Source organism: Sphaeramia orbicularis, chromosome 16 (assembly GCF_902148855.1).
Source record: "Sphaeramia orbicularis chromosome 16, fSphaOr1.1, whole genome shotgun sequence".
Classification (NCBI taxonomy): domain Eukaryota; kingdom Metazoa; phylum Chordata; class Actinopteri; order Kurtiformes; family Apogonidae; genus Sphaeramia; species Sphaeramia orbicularis.
In genome coordinates this window covers 25,787,051-25,808,804 of record NC_043972.1, presented here as the reverse complement: position 1 = coordinate 25,808,804, position 21,754 = coordinate 25,787,051, and the positions used below count along the sequence as shown (strand labels likewise).

The window sequence follows — 21,754 nt, the reverse complement described above, 5'->3', positions numbered from 1 at the left end:
TCATTTTTTCAGTTTGTTCATGTTATTCACATCTTTTGAAAGGATAGTTTGTAGATGTAAACCTTTTCCTAATGTAAATTACCTTTTTTTGCTCTAAAACAGAGAAAATTTTGGAGTTGACATTATTTTTATATTATTATATTATTATTTTACTGGTCCGGCCCACTGCAGATCAAATGTAGCTGAATCTGGCCCCTGAACTAAAATGAGTTTGACACCCCTGCTCTAAGCTGTCTAATTATACTTCAGGGAGTTTTATGTACTACTTTTGACTGTCCACATTTTGCAAGATGATACAGTTATGCCTCAGTGCTGCTTTATCAGCATGTGTTCCAAAAACAAACATTTGTTAATTTCCTCAGTTGTACAAACATTTTACAAAAGCACATTTAGCTGCATTGTGAAAACAGCAGTGATGGAAGACTGTGTTAGACCGTGTTTCACATTTTGGAATAAGACAGAAGCCAAATAGGAAGCAGATGTGATGGATTCATGAAGAGAGAATCCTTGAATATTAAAAAATGAGAAAACAGGAATGTGATCACGTTAATTTGGTAGTGAAGCTGCTTTAAATGTCATGGACACATTACACGGTTAAAATAAACTCATTATATCGGTTCAGTGTCACAGGTTTACTTTTCCTGCAAGATGCGTGGGTAATGATACAGTTCTGTTTTTGTTTTGCATAACAGGAAAGTACGAGATGCCACGGGGGTCGACATTAACATGCGTGTTGGCGTGCATTCAGGGAACGTCCTGTGTGGCGTGATCGGACTGCAGAAGTGGCAGTATGATGTGTGGTCACATGATGTTACACTTGCAAATCATATGGAGGCTGGAGGAGTGCCAGGGTGAGTAAACTAAGAGTAAAGTGAGAGTAAGAAGGAGGCGCTTGATGATGATGTGGTTTTCATTCTGTCTTTGTGGCACCTTACTTCACTGTGTGATCCATGGTGACATTGTATTGTGAAGTTACAGACTGTAATCAAATGAAACCCCACACACACACACACTCCCTCTCCTACTGCGGCCGTAACAACACAAGTCCTGCATTAGAGCAATTGTACTTTTTGTGCAATCTGGTGTTTTTGTAATTAAGTGGTAATAGTTGGTAAAAATGATGCAACTTAACTATAAAAAGGACAAGAGCTACTGCAGAAACAACATGCAACATGGTCGACCAGCTCTATCTGTAGATGTAGTCAGTTCATTCGAAGGTAGTTAAGGTTATTATGCACTAATAAAATCATAGTTATGAATATTTTATTCCATTTGTGAAATTAAATCCCTCTAAATCTTACAAACTGGACCTCAAATTTTTTCATCGGTTTTGTTTTCTTTGACATCTGTTAGTCTGTGCTGACAGGTATGACTAGCTATTATTACTAGCACTATTATGATTATTAGTGCGGTCAGTTTGGCCTGATCACAATCAAGGGTACCAGAAAGGGTGTACATATAGATAAAAAATAATAATGCTCTCTCAAAAAATCAGACAGGCCATTTTATTTGTCTGATATTTCTCTTTTAAAGTCCAAAATATTTTTGTATTATGGTGTCTACTAAAAATTTCGCAGGCTTGTACCCCTGTCAAATCAGAAATTATTGGGTGTACGGACACTCCAGCCTAACAGCCTCCATATTTAATGCCTACAAAGATATACAAATGTTTCAGCACTCAGGATAATCATGCATTGTTTATTGCATAGATGTCGTGTCCAAAGCATGCGTGCTGAAAAATTCCATATATTGACAGAAACAATAAAATTAGACCCACATATTTTGAATATGGTGTACGGACACTACTTGGTGTATGGGCTCTACAAGATTGGAATGGAAATCTGGCTTACCACATGGTCGCACCTCTGTTAGATCTGTAACTAAGTCTTCCTGGTACAGGAGGAAATAAACATTTGTGAACAAGTTATAACAATATATCTATAAGGCATATACATGATATTATTGATGGAAGTATATTGGTGTACAGACACTGCATGAATTTTGGTGAACGCGCCATTGAAAACATGCGGTTCCATGTAAACATCCGTTTGACACATTGTTACCAAATTTTCTGCAGCCAGGGAGCATACCAAAATCTGTCTAGTTGTGCATATTTAGTCATAATAATACTTAAATAACAGGTTCCCATTCTATTATTACAATTAAAGGGCTGTAAAAGAAGGGTTTTCAGAACAAAATGGTTGATTGTCTTAATACTGAAAATAAGAATTGATAATCAAACAGCTGTTCAACAAAAATGATCAATAAATGAAAAGCGATGTGATGTGTGTATTTTGTAATAAAAAAGACACAGGAGTTGAGTAGGAATTATTTGTGTTACAAAACATTATGTGCAATAATTTTGCTCTCTTATAGCAATAAAATTGTGCACGTTTTCATGCTCATTGGGTCGCCATTTTATCAGTTTTTATCCGATTTTCTTCACATTTGGAGGATTGCAAGATCTAGTAATAAGATGGCCAAAGAAACATTTTGGGAATGGTTTTGGGGGTATCTTTTTGCAATACTGATTAATAACTGATGCAATTATACTTGTGCACCTTGATTGTGATCAGGCCGAGTTATGATTACTTAGAAATATTAGATGTTTATTCAATATCTAATTATTCTGAACTGTCAGAATCTTGTTTTTACATTTTTCCTGGTGTTTTATAGACCTTTTTCACATTTAGTTGGTATCTGATATATATATATATATATGATAGCCTATCTATTAGTGTTGTAGTAATCGAGTCCGGTCTCAGGACCATTTTTTGCTTTCTCAGTCTGGTCTCGGACTTGAACCTTCAAGGACTCAGTCTCGGACCAGAGTGGGAGGACTTGTAATTTCAGAGCGAGTTCTCAAGACCAACAGATTTTTTTTTAAATGTTCATGTTAACAAAAAAAGCAATTATCCATCCTTAAATAAATTTAAACTAGTGGGAATCCACAGGTTCTAGATGAGGTAGTTTTTTTTATGCTGTTGTGAATTTGTGCATGCTGTACCGCATTTGTCCAGCAGTCACCGCCAAAGCGTTCTGGGTATAGCAACATGATTGTAAGACTATTGTATTCCAAAATTGCTAATGTCTCCCAAAATATTGGTCCTATCAACTTGCTGTTTTCACTAGTCTGTTCCGTGACCAAAAATACATAAATATTTTAAACTGCAGCAGTCAGGTCTCTCCGGATTTTGCATGAATCCCCAGACACACATACATGCACGCATGCACACACGCACACACATAGAGGCCACTTGGCTTTTATAATATAGATAATAAAAAAAATAAAACAACATATGGAATGTTGAAGGACATTATTTGAGAAGTACATCCCATGGTGCGATGCAAAGATTCTGTGTTCAGTGAGTGTCAGTGACTTCACTTCAGTTGCTGGTGCGATCACAGAGCGGAGACAAGATAAGTGACCAATCTGCAGTCATATAAACTGCCTTTCTTACTCACAAAACAGTAATTGCAAAAAAATAGAAAATTATTTAATTATTAAATTTTGGAAATACTGGAAAAATGCTGTAAAGTAGCCTACAAATCTAGAAATACCACTAGCAAATTTGAATTTGCTCTGCAGGTCCTAACTATGATTCAAAGTCAGAGTGGACTTAACATGTTGATGACAGAGCAGTGCTGTTGAAGCAGTTTTGAAAAATTGGCAGAAGATGATGCATATGGTAGGGAAAAAGTCCATATGAAGAGGTTAAATAGAAAAGAGTGTGCCAGACAGCTCCTATAAACAATTCCCAGTCTAGCTGAGTCTGTAGTCCTAACTGTTGATTATTAACTGGGGTGATATTAAATCATGGTTATGAAAACTGTCTTGTTTTAATGGTCTTGGTCTCATCTCGGTTTCCTCAAAGACTCTGTCTCAACTCAATCTCGACTGCATTTGAAAACCAACAGTCTCAGTCCCGACCCCTCAAAGACTCGATCTTGACTCAGTGTTGACTAGGGTGACCAGGTGCTTACGAGCCACATGTGGGACAAGGAGTGTGTTTGTGTGGGACAATGTGGGACACGTAACTGTAACGCTGGAACAAAGTCTAGATTTTTAAACCATGTCCATCTTATTGTCGAACTTATAAATATGAATAACAACAATTTGATGTGGCTGCACACAGCATGCATATTTTTGCACTGGGCATTTATTTTTTGCTTTTTTTGCACCGGTTTCAATAATTTTTTTTGCTTGTAAAAACTAAACAAAAAATCTACCTGTAAAAACTCAAAAAAGAAACCTCAAGTTTCGAATATTGTAATTAAATACTTTTAGAAAATAAGCTTTTTTATTTGAGAACATGTTCTCAACCCTCAAAGGTAAACTAATCTATGTGCAATAAAACAAAAAGGCATAACTGACAACATTATAACAGCTGTTTCCACTTCCAGTCAACCTAAAATTACTTGGACCTAAAACCTTTGTGCATCCAAACACAGAACAGTCAGATTTAGCATTCTAACACAGTAATAAAAATAGAATAAGATAAAGTAAATATCCTGTGGAATTTTGTCAAAAAATAAATATCCACAAACATTACAAAAGCTTATTTTGTCACCTCAAGTCTCTCAGTTCAAACTCCAAACTTAAAAATAGTTAGAGAATATGGATCAAATCTAAATAAACATCACATATATACAGTGTGTCGCTTCAGGTCATACTTGCCTCCATGCGTGATGGAGAAATAAGTCTGACATAGTTCACAGAGTATCCTCTGTGACTCATCCCCCACCATTTTCACCCATTGTATAAACATTTTCCCATTCTTTTCTGTAGCTGCATCTTTTTTTTTGCGCAGAGTTTCCATGATTTCTGCCAATATTTGCATGCTGGTGTGTGTGAGGCTTTTTCCTTTGTTTTCTGTGTGTCGGTGGGCGGGGTCAGGAGGATGCCGGTGACAGGTTGATGGAATCCTGACCCCACGTTTATGTTGGTTGATTGACAGCGGACACAGCCAATGGTGATAGCGCTGTCACCGCTATAAAATGAAAGTCATGTTTGGAGGAAGGAGACTGTCCTGCACTTTGGAGAGACAGAGCCAATCAAATGCAGGACAGTGGGTACGGTTGCAGGATATTTTTTGAATCCGATTTAGTTTTCCAGAAGAAATTAATTAGGAACTAAAGTATTTTCTCTTCTGTTTACATGGAAATGTTAAACCCGAATAAAGGTTTACATGAGGTATTAATGAGGTAGAAAAGTGAGCAAAAGGGTTTGTGCTGCAGTGCTCATGTTGCCTTGTTCTGGCAGCCCTTCTGTTAGCTTAGCTTAGCTTAGCATAGTCACTGCGTTTCCATGGTCACACATAGCCAGTTTTTTAAAGGTGATTTGTTGTCTTTTGTAAGTGATTTTCTGAAATCCGATTCTCCCTAATTATTTCTTTAGATCTGCGACTTACTGCACTCATACAATCTTGGGACTGTTGTGTTGATGGAAGTTGGAAAATCTTTTTGTTGGAAGGGATGCATGCGCTAAATTAGCTTTGCTTTACTGAATTAACTTTGCATTAGTTTTTGTTTCCCGAGATTTCATTAGTGCAGTAAGTCACATCGCCATGATTTGAGCCTCAATTTGTGATCATATTGACCCCACCAGACTAAAGGAATTTCACAAAATCACTCATAAAATACTACAGATCACCTATAAAAGCCTGGCTACGTCTGACCATAGGAATGAAGCGATTATGCTAAGCTAGGCTAAGCTAAGCTAACAGAAGGGCTGTGAGAACAATGTAATCGGTGCACTGCAGCGCAAACTGATTTGCCCACTTATCGAACTCATTAGTGCATGACAAATGAATGAATAAAAAAACAAGCAGTGAACTATTCCTTCAGTGTTTTAGAGCGCTGGTAGATCCCATCAGAATAGCCCACTGGAACGGTTTGGGTTGACTAGACTGTGCTGCATATTCTTCCGCCAGCGCAGAATGTGTGCGTCATCGCGACAGGACAAGACAACAAGCATGTGCAGAATGGCAGGAATAAAGTCCAAACGGAATAAAGGGTTTACATGTCCGAGGAATAATTTAGACCGAACTCAAAAGTGGATTAAACCAGTGACTTTAATCGGGTTTAAATTTAATCTGAACTATTCTTTTTCAACTGGAATAAGGTGTTTATATGGGCATCTGAAATAGGATCTAACCCTTAATCAGTTTAAACCAGGAATAAAAGTTGTCATGGAAACGCACAGATTGTCTCAATTTGCGGGATGTGGAAAAAATGGTCATAATGCTGTGCAGTCCCACACAAAATGGGACACCTGGTCACCCTAGTCTTGACTCGGTCTCAACATAGGATATATATGTTGTATAGGCAGTCTCGTCCCCTTCACTACTATCCATATTAGTGTATATAAAACATTAGAAGCTGAATCCTAATTTTAATGAGCTTCCCTGTTTTAATGTATATAATAGTGTTGCTGTATGTTTTGTTACTTCTATCAGTGCATTAAAAAAACTATATATGAGTGTTTTGGAGAGGTTGAGGTTTTATTATTCTGTTAGAATGTGTGAGAAATATTCCATTAAAGCTGGCCTTGATAATTGTATTGGAAATGTATAATTAACAAGAGGGAATCTGTGTTCACAAGGGAAAGATGCAATTAAAGTATCGTTTTCAGCATTAATTCACATCAATTCAGATTTTCTATTTAAGTATGCAACATTACAAGGTTCAGTCGGAAGGGAAAAAATCATAGCATTTGACAACCATAATTACTACTATTACTACCACAACAAATCATCTGCTTCCATCTGACCTTGTGAATCTCACCTTAGTCTTCCTCTGTGCCTCCTTGCCTCTTCATCCTCCTCCTACTAATATCCTTCTCTACTTGTGTCGGCAGGCGAGTTCACATCACCTCAATAACACTGGAGCATTTAAATGGTGCCTATAAGGTGGAAGATGGAGACGGACAGGAGAGGGACCCCTACCTGAAAGAACATGGCGTCGTCACTTACTTGGTGATCAACCCAAAGGTAGTGAAAGCGCAAAAATAGCTGCAAATCATCATCGAGCTCTTAACGAATTGCACTAAAATGGCTGTATCTGAGTTTGTCCAGGTGGATCGCAGGAGTCCGCAGCATCATTACCGCCCTAGACAAACTTCAGACGGAGCAAAGATGAGAGCGTCAGTCAGGATGACCCGTTACCTGGAGTCCTGGGGGGCAGCCAAACCCTTCGCCAACCTCCACCACAGAGATAGCATGACCAATGAGAATGGGAAGATCAACACGGCTGTATGGGACTCTCTGCTACGTATACGTTGCGATTGCAGGGACAGGGTTGTTGAACTGCAGCCTCTAACTTGTCTTTCCGCTCTCGTTTTATGTGTAGGATGTGCCGATGGGACAGTATCACTTCCAAAGAAGATCAGAAAGGCAAGCTGCTCATTTTATAGCTCTTGTACATTTTTTTTTTTGCTTTTGGCAGGATTATCCCCAGCCTTGAACAGTACAGAGACAAGACGACAAGATGTTTAATGAGACTAGACTTTAGCTGGAGGTTCTGATGTGTGTGACTAATTTTATGTAACGTAAGATATTCTGCTTCTTTTTTTTTCTTCTTGCTCTAATTAAAGGACAAAGTCTCAGAAGAAGCGGTTCGAGGAGGAATTTAATCAGAGAATGATCAGGACATTTGATGGGATAAATTCACAAAAGTAAGGGACAATTTTGATAAAAATAAACTTGAAGTATAGGCATAGAGTGTTTAAGAAATAGTCTTGGTATGTGAAAATGTGCTGTATTCTAAAATGTAGATTTGATGATGATGTAGTTTTAATGCTTTCTGTATCCTCTTCTTATCTGAAAACAATCATACCCTCGCTGCTTCCAGACAGTGGCTCAAGTCTGAGGACATTCAGAGGATATCGTTATTCTTTCACAACAAATCCCTGGAGAAGGAGGTAAGAGGCCCTGCAGATAAACTGCCGGTATTCAACCATCAGTATATATACACTGTTGCCCATAAAGCTGAAATAAAATGTTTTTACCTCTCCTCATGAAATTATTGTAACAATGTGATTTATTCTTGATACCTAAAGTGTAAACTGGGACTCAGTATGTGATCATTGAACCTGGTCAAAGGTGACTACTGACGTGTGTAATAGGAATAAAAATAGGACTTTATGGGCAGCAGTATACACTGTAAGGTCGTATAAGTTGAGTTTGCTTAAAAAATCTCAGGTAACTTGTTGCCTTAAAAAATTTAAGTAATGAAAACTTGAGTGTATTAAACTTAAAAGCTTGATTTGAATGGATTTGCTATTTTAAGTACAATACACTAAATGCCAAGTTAATTTAACTTAATATCATCAGTTCATTGGACTCAATTCCAAGTTGATTTTAGTGATGTGACGTTCACGAATGAATTGAATCTTTTGAACAGCTCTTTGAAATGAACGATGGGAACCGAGTCTTTGTATAGAGCCATTGTTTTTTTGGTTTTTTTTTAAGGAGGGAGTGTCTGATTGCCTGTCAGTTTAGCGTCACTGGGGAGGCATTGGCTTTATATACAGAGTTGGAGTGAGAGAACTCCTGATATGGTATCATTTTGATATTTACATTAGAGATATCAGGTATTTTGCAATGTTACTTGAAGTATTTTATTTGCACTACAGTTTTTTTAGGTATTTAAGTACTGTAATTGCAGTGATTAATCACTGTTGTGTTTTGTGCAATTATTTTCCGTTTGTTTACATACCTTTATTGTTCTTGTTCTGAGAATTGCACTACAGTTCAGGTATTTAAGTAACTGCAGTGATTAATCACTGTTGTGTTTTTTTGCAATTTTTTCCGTATGTTTACACATATTTATTGTTCTTGTTTTGAGGAGAATAAAATGTTACTTCATAAGAAAATGTTTTATTTTCCTCTTCATTTTTAGGCTACAGACTAGTCCACATAATGTACTGTGATGTTTTTTGTCAAATTCCAGCATTTTGTCTAATGTCACCTCTCATGTCATGGATTTAGCCCACACATTTGAACTAACTATTCTTTTTACGGTAAGATAATATTTACTGCTGTGCCAATTAAACACCTTTAAAATGTAATATCAATCATCACATGTAGCCTACTTAGTCATTAAAACATCGGTGTTTTAAAATAATACAAAAAACATAAAAGAGCCAGTCTTTTGAACGGCTCTTTTCAGTGAACAGCTCCTGATTGAATGGCTCCCTTCAAAGAGCCAAAAGTCCCATCACTAGTTGATTTAAATTAAAATCTTTTGCAATATAAAGTGCTTTGTATAATTATTTAACTTAATATATTGTAGCATGGATGGAAGTTAGGCAGGAAGATAGCTCAATGTAATTTGCCAGTGCAGGAAGTGCTTTTAATTTGGTAAGGCATAAAGATTTGCATCAAACAAGAATAATCTAAGATGAACAGTAAAGCCATTGTTCTTCCTATGGCTCTGACTCATGGTGCAGCTCTACAAAAATACAAAAACAAACACAAAAAGGCCAATAAACATTGCCATACACACATTAAGTCCAAATTAACACTACCACCACAACCCTGCTGAACCCATGCACATAAAAAGAACCCATTTTCAACAACATGCCCAATACCCAACATTGTAATGCGGAGATAAAAAGGTGTGGTCATGACTAAAACTTAGTGATTTAAATCCATTCAACTTAAACTTTTTTGTACTGTCGACTATGTTTACAAATTAGTAGAATATACTTAACATTTTATAGTAATGCCATAAAACTTCAATCATTTAAGTACATTGTAATTAAAGCATTTTAGTAAATACAAAGTCTGGGCTTACAGTGTAGTAGAGAAACTGTATTTCCTTTGTTCACACTTTGCTTATGCTTCAGTCGTGGACACTAGAAAGAGTCTGGGTTCACAGTCAAGTAGCTTCTGAAGTCATTTCACTATCATCTTTCCAAGCCTTTTGATGAAAGCTGATCTTCTGTTTCTTCTTTTAGTACAGAGCAACAACCTTGCCTGCCTTCAAATACTACGTCACCTGCGCCTGCTTGATCTTCTTCTGCATTTTTATTGTGCAGATCCTCGTCTTGCCAAAGTACGTGTGATTTATGTAAAACTGAATCATCAGTAAAAGTGTAACGTAAATTTTACTTCAGGCATTTATGTGAAAAATATTGACATCGACTACAACAGGTTATTATGCAACAGGCATTGCACTCGAGGTTTTCAAATTTTATGCAAAGAAAAAACTTACCTTCACATAACTATTCAGACCATTTGATCATCTGAGTTCTAATGCATCCAAACTTAAAAGTGTCTCAAAAGTTTCCAATTGCATTCACCATAACTTGCATATTTTAGGTTATGTCCTTGTGCTTTGAAAGATTACTCAGTGTTTATTGAGATGAATTATTTATGCAGTAGCATTAAACTTGATGATATGTGTTTTTAGGACAACTGTTTTGGGAATATCCTTTGGAATGGCGTTTCTCATCCTTTCCTTGATCCTCTTTGTGTGTTTCATTGGACATTTTCTGGTGAGTCTGATTTCCTTGAAGTATCCTTGAAAATCTGCTTCATTTAATCTGTCCTCAAAGTGTCACACCAGCGGCTACTCCAACTGTCCTAGACCCCTCTGGTCAGCCTAGAACCCTCCTAAAGAACCCTTGCTGTGAGACGAAGTGGTCCTTGAATGAACACAAGTACCATTCCAGAGGGAAGACATTAATCCTAAACTGCACAGTGCAATTTGGCTATAGATGCATCTTCTTTACTTTGGTGCATTTTTGACTAGATCCACTTTGGAATGGTTATATAAGACATATTTATCTGCATCTTTCAGAGATTCTTTTTTTAAGTGGGTGAAAGAGACATTTTTAGGCTTAAACTGGTTGGATCTAGTACTGATATATTAACAGCGGGGGATGAGCGCCACTGAAACTGAAACTCACTGCTTACACACATCTGTATTATGGTATCAAGTTTCACCCAGTCAGTCCAAATAACATTGTGCCTTATAAACACCATGTGCAGCATCAGCTGATTTTTACTTTACATTATAGCTCTGTTAGCTTAGCTTTGTTTTATAACAGAAAACAGCCACAGTAAAACCACTAATCAACACCATTTTCTGGACAGTTTGTGTTATTATAGCTCCATCCATCCATCCACCTACCCATTCATCCATCCATTCATCCATGTACCCATCCATCCATCCATCCACCTACCTACCCATCCACCTACCCATTCATCCATCCATTCATCCACCTACCCATTCATCCATCCATCCACCTATCCATCCATCCATCCACTTACCCGTCCATCCATCCATCCACTTACCTGTTTGTCTGTCCATCCATCCATCCATCCATCCCCTACACATACCCCACAGGTAAACTTCTCACATTACTGTATTTAAAAGATGCTCCGATGTTCCATTTTAAATTGTTAAATCAAAAAACAGGCAGTTACATCTGAAAGGAAGATGAAAAAAGAAAACATGTAAAATATTAAAGAGGTTGTAAAATACCATAGGCCGCGGGCCCAGTGCTCCAAATGTCTGATCTTCACCAGTGAGAATCAGTTTGGATACAAACTGTTTTCTCCGTGGAGGCGAATGGCTTAAAAACAAAGCACAACACTCAGTAGTTTAAAGCTTTGAGGCCTCCTGCCACTTTTGCTCTCTTTGTTTTACTCTGAATAGATGGATTTCTGTTTAATAATTGACAATGAGACTAGAACTTTGTATGTTTTTGTGTCGTAAGTTTGGGCAGTATTTGGAGACATGACTATTGCCAGTTGTAGCACAACAACATCAGTTTGCTTTTCCATAGATTTGTTTTGTTACATTCCAAGTTACTGCAAAATCCAACTGTGACCTACTTCTATTAGAGTTTCTTTTGGGAACTTTTATACTGTTGAGGAGGCAATGTTATTTATAATATGATTTGTACTCTATACTCTGCTGTTCTCTGACTGTTTGACTTCTTTTACTTAAATCGCCTCTTGTCATTTACTTTGTATTTTAGTTTTCATTCATTTACATATTTTTTTAACTTGTGTCTCATACAGTGATTGCTGTGGTGTTTAATATTGTTATACAGTTAAATACATTGAAATGTCTCAGTGATGTTCTGTATTGCTCTGATAATAAAAAGCAAATGATTTGGGCTTTCACTGCTGTTTTCATGCTCTGAAACACATTATTCACAAAGCAGTGCTGTAAATAGGAAAATCAATTTAGCTTTTGCTGAAGCCTCAAAATTTCATCTTTGCATTTATTACCTATTATACAGTCATAAACTCCATGTAGATATATTTAAGTCTCATAACTATCTAGCCTTAGAGCTATTTAACTTTATCCTTCTTTCAGAACAAATCAAATCATCATAAATGAACATTATCACATTATTTTATGCATGATAGAATCGCTTACACTAGTTGTTTTCTTCAAGCATAGCACACACCATGACATTTTTTCCCCTTTACCATAAGGTTGTTGGACCTGTGAACTGAACTAAAATAATCATTCACTCCAGAGATTAGTCTATTCACAAGCATTAGTGCATCTTTTGCATATTTGTCACATGTGCCTGTGTTCCTTTGTGCTTCTTCCTATCTTTGTTTGAATGCATCATTGACCTTTAATGCCTCCGCTCTCAAGTCCTTTCGTGTATTTCAGCATATATACGTCTGTGTTGGTGTGTATGTCCCTGTAGAACTGCAGTAAAAGCACCTCCACGTCTTGGATGTGGCTGCTGAGGTCCTCAGTTATTATTGCCAACAAGCCATGGCCCCGCATCACTCTCACCATGACAACCACCGCTCTAATACTCACAATGGCAGTCTTCAACATGGTGAGGCTTTCTTCTGTAAGGGGGGGGGGGGGGGGGGGTGAGGTCTATTAGATTTTATGGAATTATCTGTTTATTTTACACTGTTTTTGTAACTTTTGATGCAAATTGCTTTGTAGGATATCGGACACAACTTGGTCATCACACAGCAAAAGCATTATTATGTATTATCAGGGTGCAAATTGTTGGGGGAGATCAACCCCTCCTCTGGTTTTTACATCCCTACTTCTGCTCAATGAATTTCATCCTCAGGGGGGACAACCAACTAATTGAAATAACAGACAGGATGTGACAGTTTTCTTATACCTATATCCTACATCACTGGCATTAACGTTCACCTGAACCGAACTGTTGGCAGTCTCAGAATTTGCGAACGTCCCCGTGCACTGGGGTGCTATAAAGGGGAGGTAAATGTGACAAATTCATTGTGTTACGCCTCGGCCTAGGGGTTTACCAGGACGTACATAATATGCTCTTTTTGTCCCCTCCCAGTTCCCAAGCACACACGTCAGTCCAAACTAAAAGTTCACAATATTTATTATCAAACAACTAAAGGAGGGTTAGGGGAGGGCTCAGCTAAAACAACAAACAAAATATCTTCTTCAATGTTCAAACTAAATATCCTAACCAAAAATAAATGCAAGAAATAAAATACATGAAACTAACCTAAACTCCCTAACCAAAAACAGGAGAAAACGTGAAACAAAAGAGCTGTCCTCCCCTACCAGAAAAAAGGATCGAATTTACAAAAATGCTATTTACAACTATGTACAATTTCTGAATGAACACACGATGACTGATGATCACACACATGCAGGAAACACGGTTGGGAGCAGGCAGCAGACGAGGAGAGACTGAACTGTTGGATCCAGGGCCATTTTTAAAGGGGCCGGGTAATCTCGCTCCACCAATCAGCTTCCTGTATGAAACAGAACAGACACAAACAGAAACAGCACACCTACAGGACTGGGGGAGAACACACACTTTACAGAAAACATATACATAAAAACACAAATAGACAAATTATGACCCAGGGTCATAACAATAGGGCCCAGCATTTGTGGGGGGGGCCCATAGAGCAGTGGAGGGGGTCCAGTGGATACAGGTTAGAAGTTGTGAAAATTTTTGCATATAATAGAGAAATAGAAAATAGAAAATTTTGTTAATATGACAGTATTTAATCTTTATTTCCTGCAACAGAAAACAAAAACACTGAATATTCATCAGTCATGGCCTGTGAATGCACAAGTACGTCAATGTAATATTTATCTCTATGTTTTCAGTTGGTTGTGTTTATTATGTCACAAACAAACTGGATATGTCACAACACAATCAGGCGCAGACTGAATTATCTTTTTTTGTTTTCTTTTTTGTTTTCTTCTATCAAGAAGGCTTTTGGCTTTTTCAAACAGTAGGATTATGGTGCCACAGCAAATCAGCGCCCACAGCATTTGCATGCAGAGATAAGTGAATAATGTATACAACAGGTTAATTTTTATTTGACTTTTTCATTTGTTTTTAGGTTTATCAGATTTGTTCCTGTTGGAAGAGAAAAAAAAGCTAAAAATAAATAAATAAAAAGGCTTGGATAAAGGTGCAACAGTAGCCTGAGGCTGATGGGAAGTTGCATGATAAAGCTTGGTGTCAGGACCCTGGTTTAGACCTTCACACAAATCGATTCCAGAGATTATAATCTTGTTTTGTGCCTGACGTGGGTCAGCCGCTCAGGGCGGATGAACCAAATTAACTTGGCTTTGCTCAGTGGGACAGCCAATCCTCATCTTCCCCTGCAGGTTCACTTTAAAGGACAATATTGAACTGTTGTCACTGTTGGCCTCTTATCTGGCAAGATTCTATTTTCCTTCAGCATGTACCATACACACCGGTTTGTCTTTTCACATGATGACATGACAGACAAACACAGTCTATTTCTGAAATATTACAGTACATTTAAGTCATGTGAATTGTGTCGCAAGACTAATTTCTGTTCGCTCAAGTGGTCTTTTTTCTTTTTCTTTTCTTTTGTAAAGGTCCCACATCTCAAATTTCTAAGTTAAGGCATAGGAAGTCATCACATTTTATTTACTTATTTTAATTTACATGACAATAAAAGACATTGAACCTTCTTGAGAGCACTTGAAATATATTCAGTACTGAACATGTTGAAGGCATTGAACTTTGTTAGCTCTGGAAATGATTATTAGACAAAATGTAATTCTCTGTAGAAATCCATTATAACAACAATTCCTGACCTGTTTATATTCTGCTCTTGTAAACTGGATTTTTTCTCAACTGCTTGGTTTTAACATTAGATGTATAATTTTTATGATAGAAATTTTTGAATAACTTAGTATTTTATTGTCATTAAATACAGCACACTTTCTTATTAAATTTGTAAAGCAAAATGGGAATTTTTCATGTGTTCAAGCAGAGTTTTGCCTCACATTTACGCTCATAATGGCTGCACATGTCATATTTTTGACTTTTCACTACTTTGTCACTGTTTCTTAGATGTGCTACATTGTTTTTTCCTATTTTTTTTTTTTTTTACATATTAGACTAGATCTCATTGTTGCAGCTTCTTCCCCCTGTTAATTAGTTTGTCTTTGCTTATTTTTCAGTTCTTTTTGGAAGACAATGTATTGCCTGCAGTTCCTGTTTACAATATATCCAATGAAACACGCCTTTTCACTAATGGACAACTCATAACCATCACTGACAAAAACAATTTCTACCTACCAGTAAGTGATGATTTACACATACTGTACATGTCAAATTCATAGTTTTTTAAATTTTTGGACACCTACATGTGGAGTAACCTTTTTTTTTTCCTTCCGTGTGTGTCAGTATTTAATTTACAGTTGCATCCTGGGCCTGATTTCTTGCTCTGTGTTCCTGAGGATAAACTATGAGCTGAAGATGATGATCATGTTGACAGCCGTTGTGGTTTACAACATCATTATTCTGCAAACACATGCTTCCCTGCTGGATGAATACAGCAGATTCTTTTACCGCACGGAAAACCTGGACAGGTAGGTGGACAGTGACTGATGGAAAGAAGATGATGAATGAGTTATTTTGAGTCAGAGTGTTTTCAGAGAGCGTCGGGATCGGATTAGGTTGCATCAGATGCTGACGTAGCTTCTCACTACATATACTGTAAATGCAACTACGTGGAACGCTTACAGCAGTGAGGTCCAATCAAATTGCATCAATGTAATGATCTCCCTGCAGCTTTGGCTGAAAAAGAGAGGCTGCTCTGTAATGACAATGAAATGTCAACGTAATGTCAATGTCGGTTCACAGCTATGATAAGACCTGTACAGCTGAGATCGAGTAACACCAAGAATATCTCACAATGTAGGTTTACTGAGGCTTTATCATTGGTGAGGAAAAAGTACTTACGTTTGACTGCATTATGTAATTAAATTATAAGATAACTACTGCATATAATGAAATGCAAACACATTACTTTACATTACATTTTAACCCTGTAAAGCCTGAACCATCAAATCATTGACAGAAAATTCCAGTTCTTTGAAACCGGAGCCTTTATTGGTCCTTCTAAACAACCAAAAAAAAAGTTTTCTGTTCAAATATCAATTTCTATGTATGCGTTTCAATTTTGTATTATATTTGATACATTGGTTCTCAAAGCTCAAATATTATTGTTTTTGAACAAACAAAAACATAATATAATGCAAACATGTCTAACAAATTGGTAATTCCTTTTCAAAACTGGCAAAATTCTGCCTCCTGACAGTCTTGTAGTGTCACTGGAAAGGCCTCTGGTAATGAATTCCTCCCCCCAGGTGGATTATCCATCTATTGCATATATGTAATTATATACATCAGTTTTTCAAGGCAAAAAATATCACACTGATCATGTAGAGGGCTTCAAACATCATGCAAGATATTATATGTTTGGTCATATAGGGTTAACAGTGCAATGTGTAGTAATCTGTAACATAGTGGTTGCTAAAACCTTGAAAAGTGATTTTTGCTAGTGTTGGTTTTGTCCATTTTTATTTTTTTTTGTAAAATGGAGAATAACACAATTATAATAGTATAGAAGGCGATGGTGCTATATCTTCCTCAGAGGAAAAATAAGGATATATAACATAATATACATGAATAAATTCCACTTTGAGCTACTGTCAAACTGGCCAAAACTAACAATTATTTTCACTATTGATTAACTGATTAATTGTTTAGTTTATTTAATGTCAATGGGGAAAAAGTGTTCTGATTTCGATGGGTAGTTATTACTTCTGCGTCTTGCCATCACTCTGGAACAAGGTCAATCTGGACTCATCAGACCACATGACCTTTTTCCATAGAAACATGGTCCAGTTTTTATACTCTCTATTGAACTGATGCTTGTTTTAGAAAAGAGAAGCTACTCACTGCATCAGAGTTTAATGACTTGTTGCAGCTGAAACCTATGAATCACTGCAGTAATTTTCCAATGGAAGCTTCTTACATGCTTAGTTAATTCCAGGTGAGGACTGTTTTTGGCCATGGAGTATATACTTGCATCCAACAGTCATTTAGCCTCCCTGATCAAAGTATCCTCTGTTGTAGCACAAACACTTCATTTATATGTCATGCAACATTGGCACAGCCTTCTGTGTTGCCAGGAGCTCAGGAAATTAAGTGCTTAATAAGGATAAACAGCATAATGAGGTAATAAGGATAGAAAGCGCTTTTCTATAAAAAAAAAAGAAGACAAGTCATGCCCATGGACATGTTAACGCATCACAGGCCATGTGGAAACAAATAAGACCAAGCAGTGTTTGAAAGCTGTCCTCAGGGCCTGTGTAACTGATACGGGTTGTTTTCTCAGTTGATTTGACAATATTGCACCAGTTGGGAGTTAGAAAACTGGGATCTGGAAATTGAAAAAAGGTGCTGATAGAATCCCACAGTATGTAACCTTAACAGTCTGCTGTGTTTCAGTCGTATTGTAAACACGCAGCAAGCAGTAAATCTCAAAAACCACAATTAATTTCGGTTAATGAACAACTGCCCCAGTTTCTTTATCTTTAAACCACCGCGTACTGTAAATCTCCGGTTATCTGGACCAAAAGCTGCGTGTTCTAGAGATTTTTTTGACAAACGGTGGCTCTGAACTACTCCATTTAGACTGCTACCAGAGGGGGGTCGCGTAATTTAAATTAACTCACCGGTTAAGTTTCAGATGGAAGCACCAAACCAGGAGAAATGAAGATTTCACCAAAAAGAAGGGTTGAGCTTTTAAAAAGTTAAAATAAAAACTTGATTTGTTGCTTCAGGCAAAAATAGAAAAAATTACAAAAAAGAAAGAAGTCTTTATCAACTAATATCTCTTCAAACACACTATTCGTCTGACACATAAGAAGCCTCTTCAGTACATTTTATAGTCTTTGGTGACTCGTAGAAGACTTCTCACTGTTTAGTTATTCCCCTATTTCGTTACATAAATCCAACATTCACACATGATTGGTTTGACAGTTGTTGCTGGGTAAAACACATCACATCTTACATCAATAACTCCATGTAAGCTAATTCTAAGAAAAAACACATTTGAAAGTTCACCTGAGTTAATCACACCTTGGTTTGACATTTGCACCAGTAATTTAGCTTACACTGCATAGTTTAACCACAAAGAGTTTCTGTAAGTATGTCTAGTACGAACACTTGCGCAATTCTTGACCACCTAAAGTCCCTAAATTCATAATCAAGATTAACTCAGCTCGCTTTTACCACAAAGCTGCAAGATAAGATCTTTTTTCTTAGAATCTGACCTTTTCTCCAAGTTCAGCACACATGAACCTGAAACAACCCTGATATCCCCTAATGAACCCTAATATTTCATTTCTCCTTTTCCATTTTGGTTCATGATGTATGATGGTCATCTGACATCTTAGAGCAAGATTCAAAGTTGCACATTCATCTTCCTTTTAATGTAAGATACGTCTCACAGTATGATACGGTGGCCCAGAGGTGCAACAGGCCAAAAAATTACCCACTAGATGAAAAAAATTATCTACTACAAGAAAAAAAAAGAGAACAGCCTTAAAAAATTATCCACTAGATGAAAAAAATTATCTACTACAAGAAAAATAGAGAACAGCCCAAAAAAATTATCCAGTATAAGAAAAAAAAGAGAACAGCCTAAAAAAATTATCCACTAGATGAAAAAAATTATCTACTACAAGAAAAAAAAAGAGAACAGCCTAAAAAAATTATCCACTAGATGAAAAAAATTATCTACTTCAAGAAAAAAAAGAGAACAGCCTAAAAAAAATTATCCACTATAAGAAAAAAAGAGAACAGCCTAAAAAAAATTATCCACTACATGAAAAAAATTATCTACTACAAGGAAAAAAAAGAGAACAGCCTAAAAAAATTATCCACTAGATGAAAAAAATTATCTACTACAAGAAAAAAAAGAGAACAGCCCAAAAAAAATTATCCACTGTAAGAAAAAAAAAGAGAACAGCCAAAAAAATTATCCACTAAAAGAAAAAAAAAGAGAACAGGCAAAAAAAATTATCTACTAGCCCAAAAAATTATTCACTATAAGAAAAAAAAAGAACAGGTGAAAAAATTTATCTACTATGAGAAAAAAAAGAGAGCAGCCCAAAAAAATATCCACTATAAGAAAAAAAAACCATCATCCACCTTTTCAATTACGGGGGCGCTGTTTACCCGAAAGGTGTCTTGCTTTAAAATTAAGACCACCACAAAAAATAAAAGGATAGGCTGAAAAATTGTAAGGCTTTCGGCTAATGTGGCTAATGCTAAGGAAGTACCCCACCGGAAGTGGAGGTCGTGCGCTAAAAAATAAAGTTATTTTAAAATATAGATATTTCCATTAATATAGTTTGCAAAGCAGTTAAATGATTAAATACGGTTCCAGTGTCTGCTCAAGGTTAGGCATGGGCGTTAAATGGTTAAGGTTAGGGTTAGGGTATGGTTGGGGTTAGTTTTCAGTGGTAAATGGCCCTTGTGTGCACTGTGTGAAGGTTCGTTGCTAAGCTAATGCTAACGCGAAAAGTTGACGGCAACTTTGTGTTATTTTATTTTGAGAGGAGGAGAAGAGGAGCTTCCTGTGGAGCTCCACTATCATGGCATTGCCCATTTGTTTGCAGGTAGACCTCTCCTCCTCAACTCAAACGGAGTGTCTTCACTAACACTAGATCAAGAAGGACATGTTGTGGAGATAAAGATGTGTGCCGTGGTACCGCAGTGCCTCGGCACCTGGCAACGAGCTGAGATGTGGTACTGAGCCATGGTACGCGGTGCCGTGCTGGGGTACCTGGCACCGAGCCGTGGTACCGCGATACGTCGCGGCACCAGCCGAGGTGCCACGGCACCTCGCGGCATCAACCGTGGTGCCGCACCAGCCGAGGTGCCACGGTACCTCGCGGCACCAGCCGAGGTGCCACGGCACCAGGTGTAGGTGCCGCAATATGCACTTGCTGTCTCTCAACAAATGGGCAATGCCATGATAGTGGAGGTCCACAGGAAGCTCTTCTTCTCCTCCTCTCAAAATAAAATAATTTTAGAACTTCTTGTAGCGAATATTCATCAAAAATGATATTGAATGTCAGGCAGTTGAACAATTCAACACCGTAATCACACAATTGTTTACTTGCACTGGTAGTTCACAAAGTTGCCGTCAACTTTTCGCGTTAGCATTAGCTTAGCAACGAACCTTCACACAGTGCACACAAGGGCCATTTACCACTGAAAACTTACCCCAACCATACCCTAACCCTAACCTTAACCATTTAACGCCCATGCCTAACCTTGAGCAGACACTGGAACCGTATTTAATCATTTAACTGCTTTGCAAACTATATTAATGGAAATATCTATATTTTAAAATAACTTTATTTTTTAGCGCACAACCTCCACTTCCGGTGGGGTACTTCCTTAGCATTAGCCACATTAGCCGAAAGCCTTACAATTTTTCAGCCTATCCTTTTATTTTTTGTGGTGGCTTTAATTTTAAAGCAAGGCACCTTTCGGGTAAACAGCGCCCCCGTAATTGAAAAGGTGGATGATGTTTTTTTTTTCTTATAGTGGATATTTTTTTGGGCTGCTCTCTTTTTTTTTCTCATAGTAGATAATTTTTTTCACCTGTTCTTTTTTTTTTTTCTTATAGTGAATAATTTTTTGGGCTAGTAGATAATTTTTTTTTTGCCTGTTCTCTTTTTTTTTTCTTTTAGTGGATAATTTTTTTTGGCTGGTCTCTTTTCTTTCTTATAGGGGATTTTTTTTTTCATCTAGTGGATAATTTTTTTGGGCTGTTCTCTTTTTTTTCTTATAGTGGATAATTTTTTTAGGCTGTTCTCTTTTTTTTTTTTTCCTTATAGTGGATAATTTTTTTGGGCTGTTCTCTTTTTTTTTTCTTGTAGTAGATAATTTTTTTCATCTCGTGGATAATTTTTTTAGGCTGTTCTCTTTTTTTTTTCTTGTAGTAGATAATTTTTTTCATCTCGTGGATAATTTTTTTAGGCTGTTCTCTTTTTTTTTCTTGTAGTAGATAATTTTTTTCATCTAGTGGATAATTTTTTTAGGCTGTTCTCTTTTTTTTTTTTCTTGTAGTAGATAATTTTTTTCATCTCGTGGATAATTTTTTTTTGGCTTTTCTCTTTTTTTCTTGTAGTAGATAATTTTTTTCATCTAGTGGATAATTTTTTTAGGCTGTTCTCTTTTTTTTTCTTGTAGTAGATAATTTTTTTCATCTAGTGGGTAATTTTTTGGCCTGTTGCACCTCTGGGCCACCGTAGTATGAGTTCAATACATTTACATTCATATCCTTTTTTCTCACTGAAGGCTGTTAACTAATATAAAGCAAAAAGATAATTGAACTGTCACGGAGCAAATAGTGTCACATCTCAATTAAAATGACCGTTTGGCTGTCAAATATTGAAACGACGACTA

At 36.9% G+C, this 21,754-nt stretch overlaps 1 protein-coding gene across 2 annotated transcripts in view; it reads left to right on the top strand.

Annotated features, from left to right (window-relative positions):
• The window catches only part of adcy2a (adenylate cyclase 2a), a 109,933-nt gene that overhangs the window by 62,750 nt on the left and 25,429 nt on the right, over window positions 1-21,754 (top strand). Inside the window, exons 8-18 of one of the 2 annotated variants that reach the window (XM_030157780.1) lie at window positions 693-851; window positions 6,860-6,992; window positions 7,068-7,253; window positions 7,351-7,394; window positions 7,595-7,675; window positions 7,852-7,921; window positions 9,962-10,059; window positions 10,417-10,501; window positions 12,683-12,820; window positions 15,439-15,558; window positions 15,665-15,849. In XM_030157780.1, the coding sequence (XP_030013640.1) occupies window positions 693-851; window positions 6,860-6,992; window positions 7,068-7,253; window positions 7,351-7,394; window positions 7,595-7,675; window positions 7,852-7,921; window positions 9,962-10,059; window positions 10,417-10,501; window positions 12,683-12,820; window positions 15,439-15,558; window positions 15,665-15,849 (1,299 nt within the window). The remainder of the gene's footprint in view (window positions 1-692; window positions 852-6,859; window positions 6,993-7,067; window positions 7,254-7,350; window positions 7,395-7,594; window positions 7,676-7,851; window positions 7,922-9,961; window positions 10,060-10,416; window positions 10,502-12,682; window positions 12,821-15,438; window positions 15,559-15,664; window positions 15,850-21,754) is intronic. The other variant, XM_030157782.1, reaches the window with a different exon arrangement.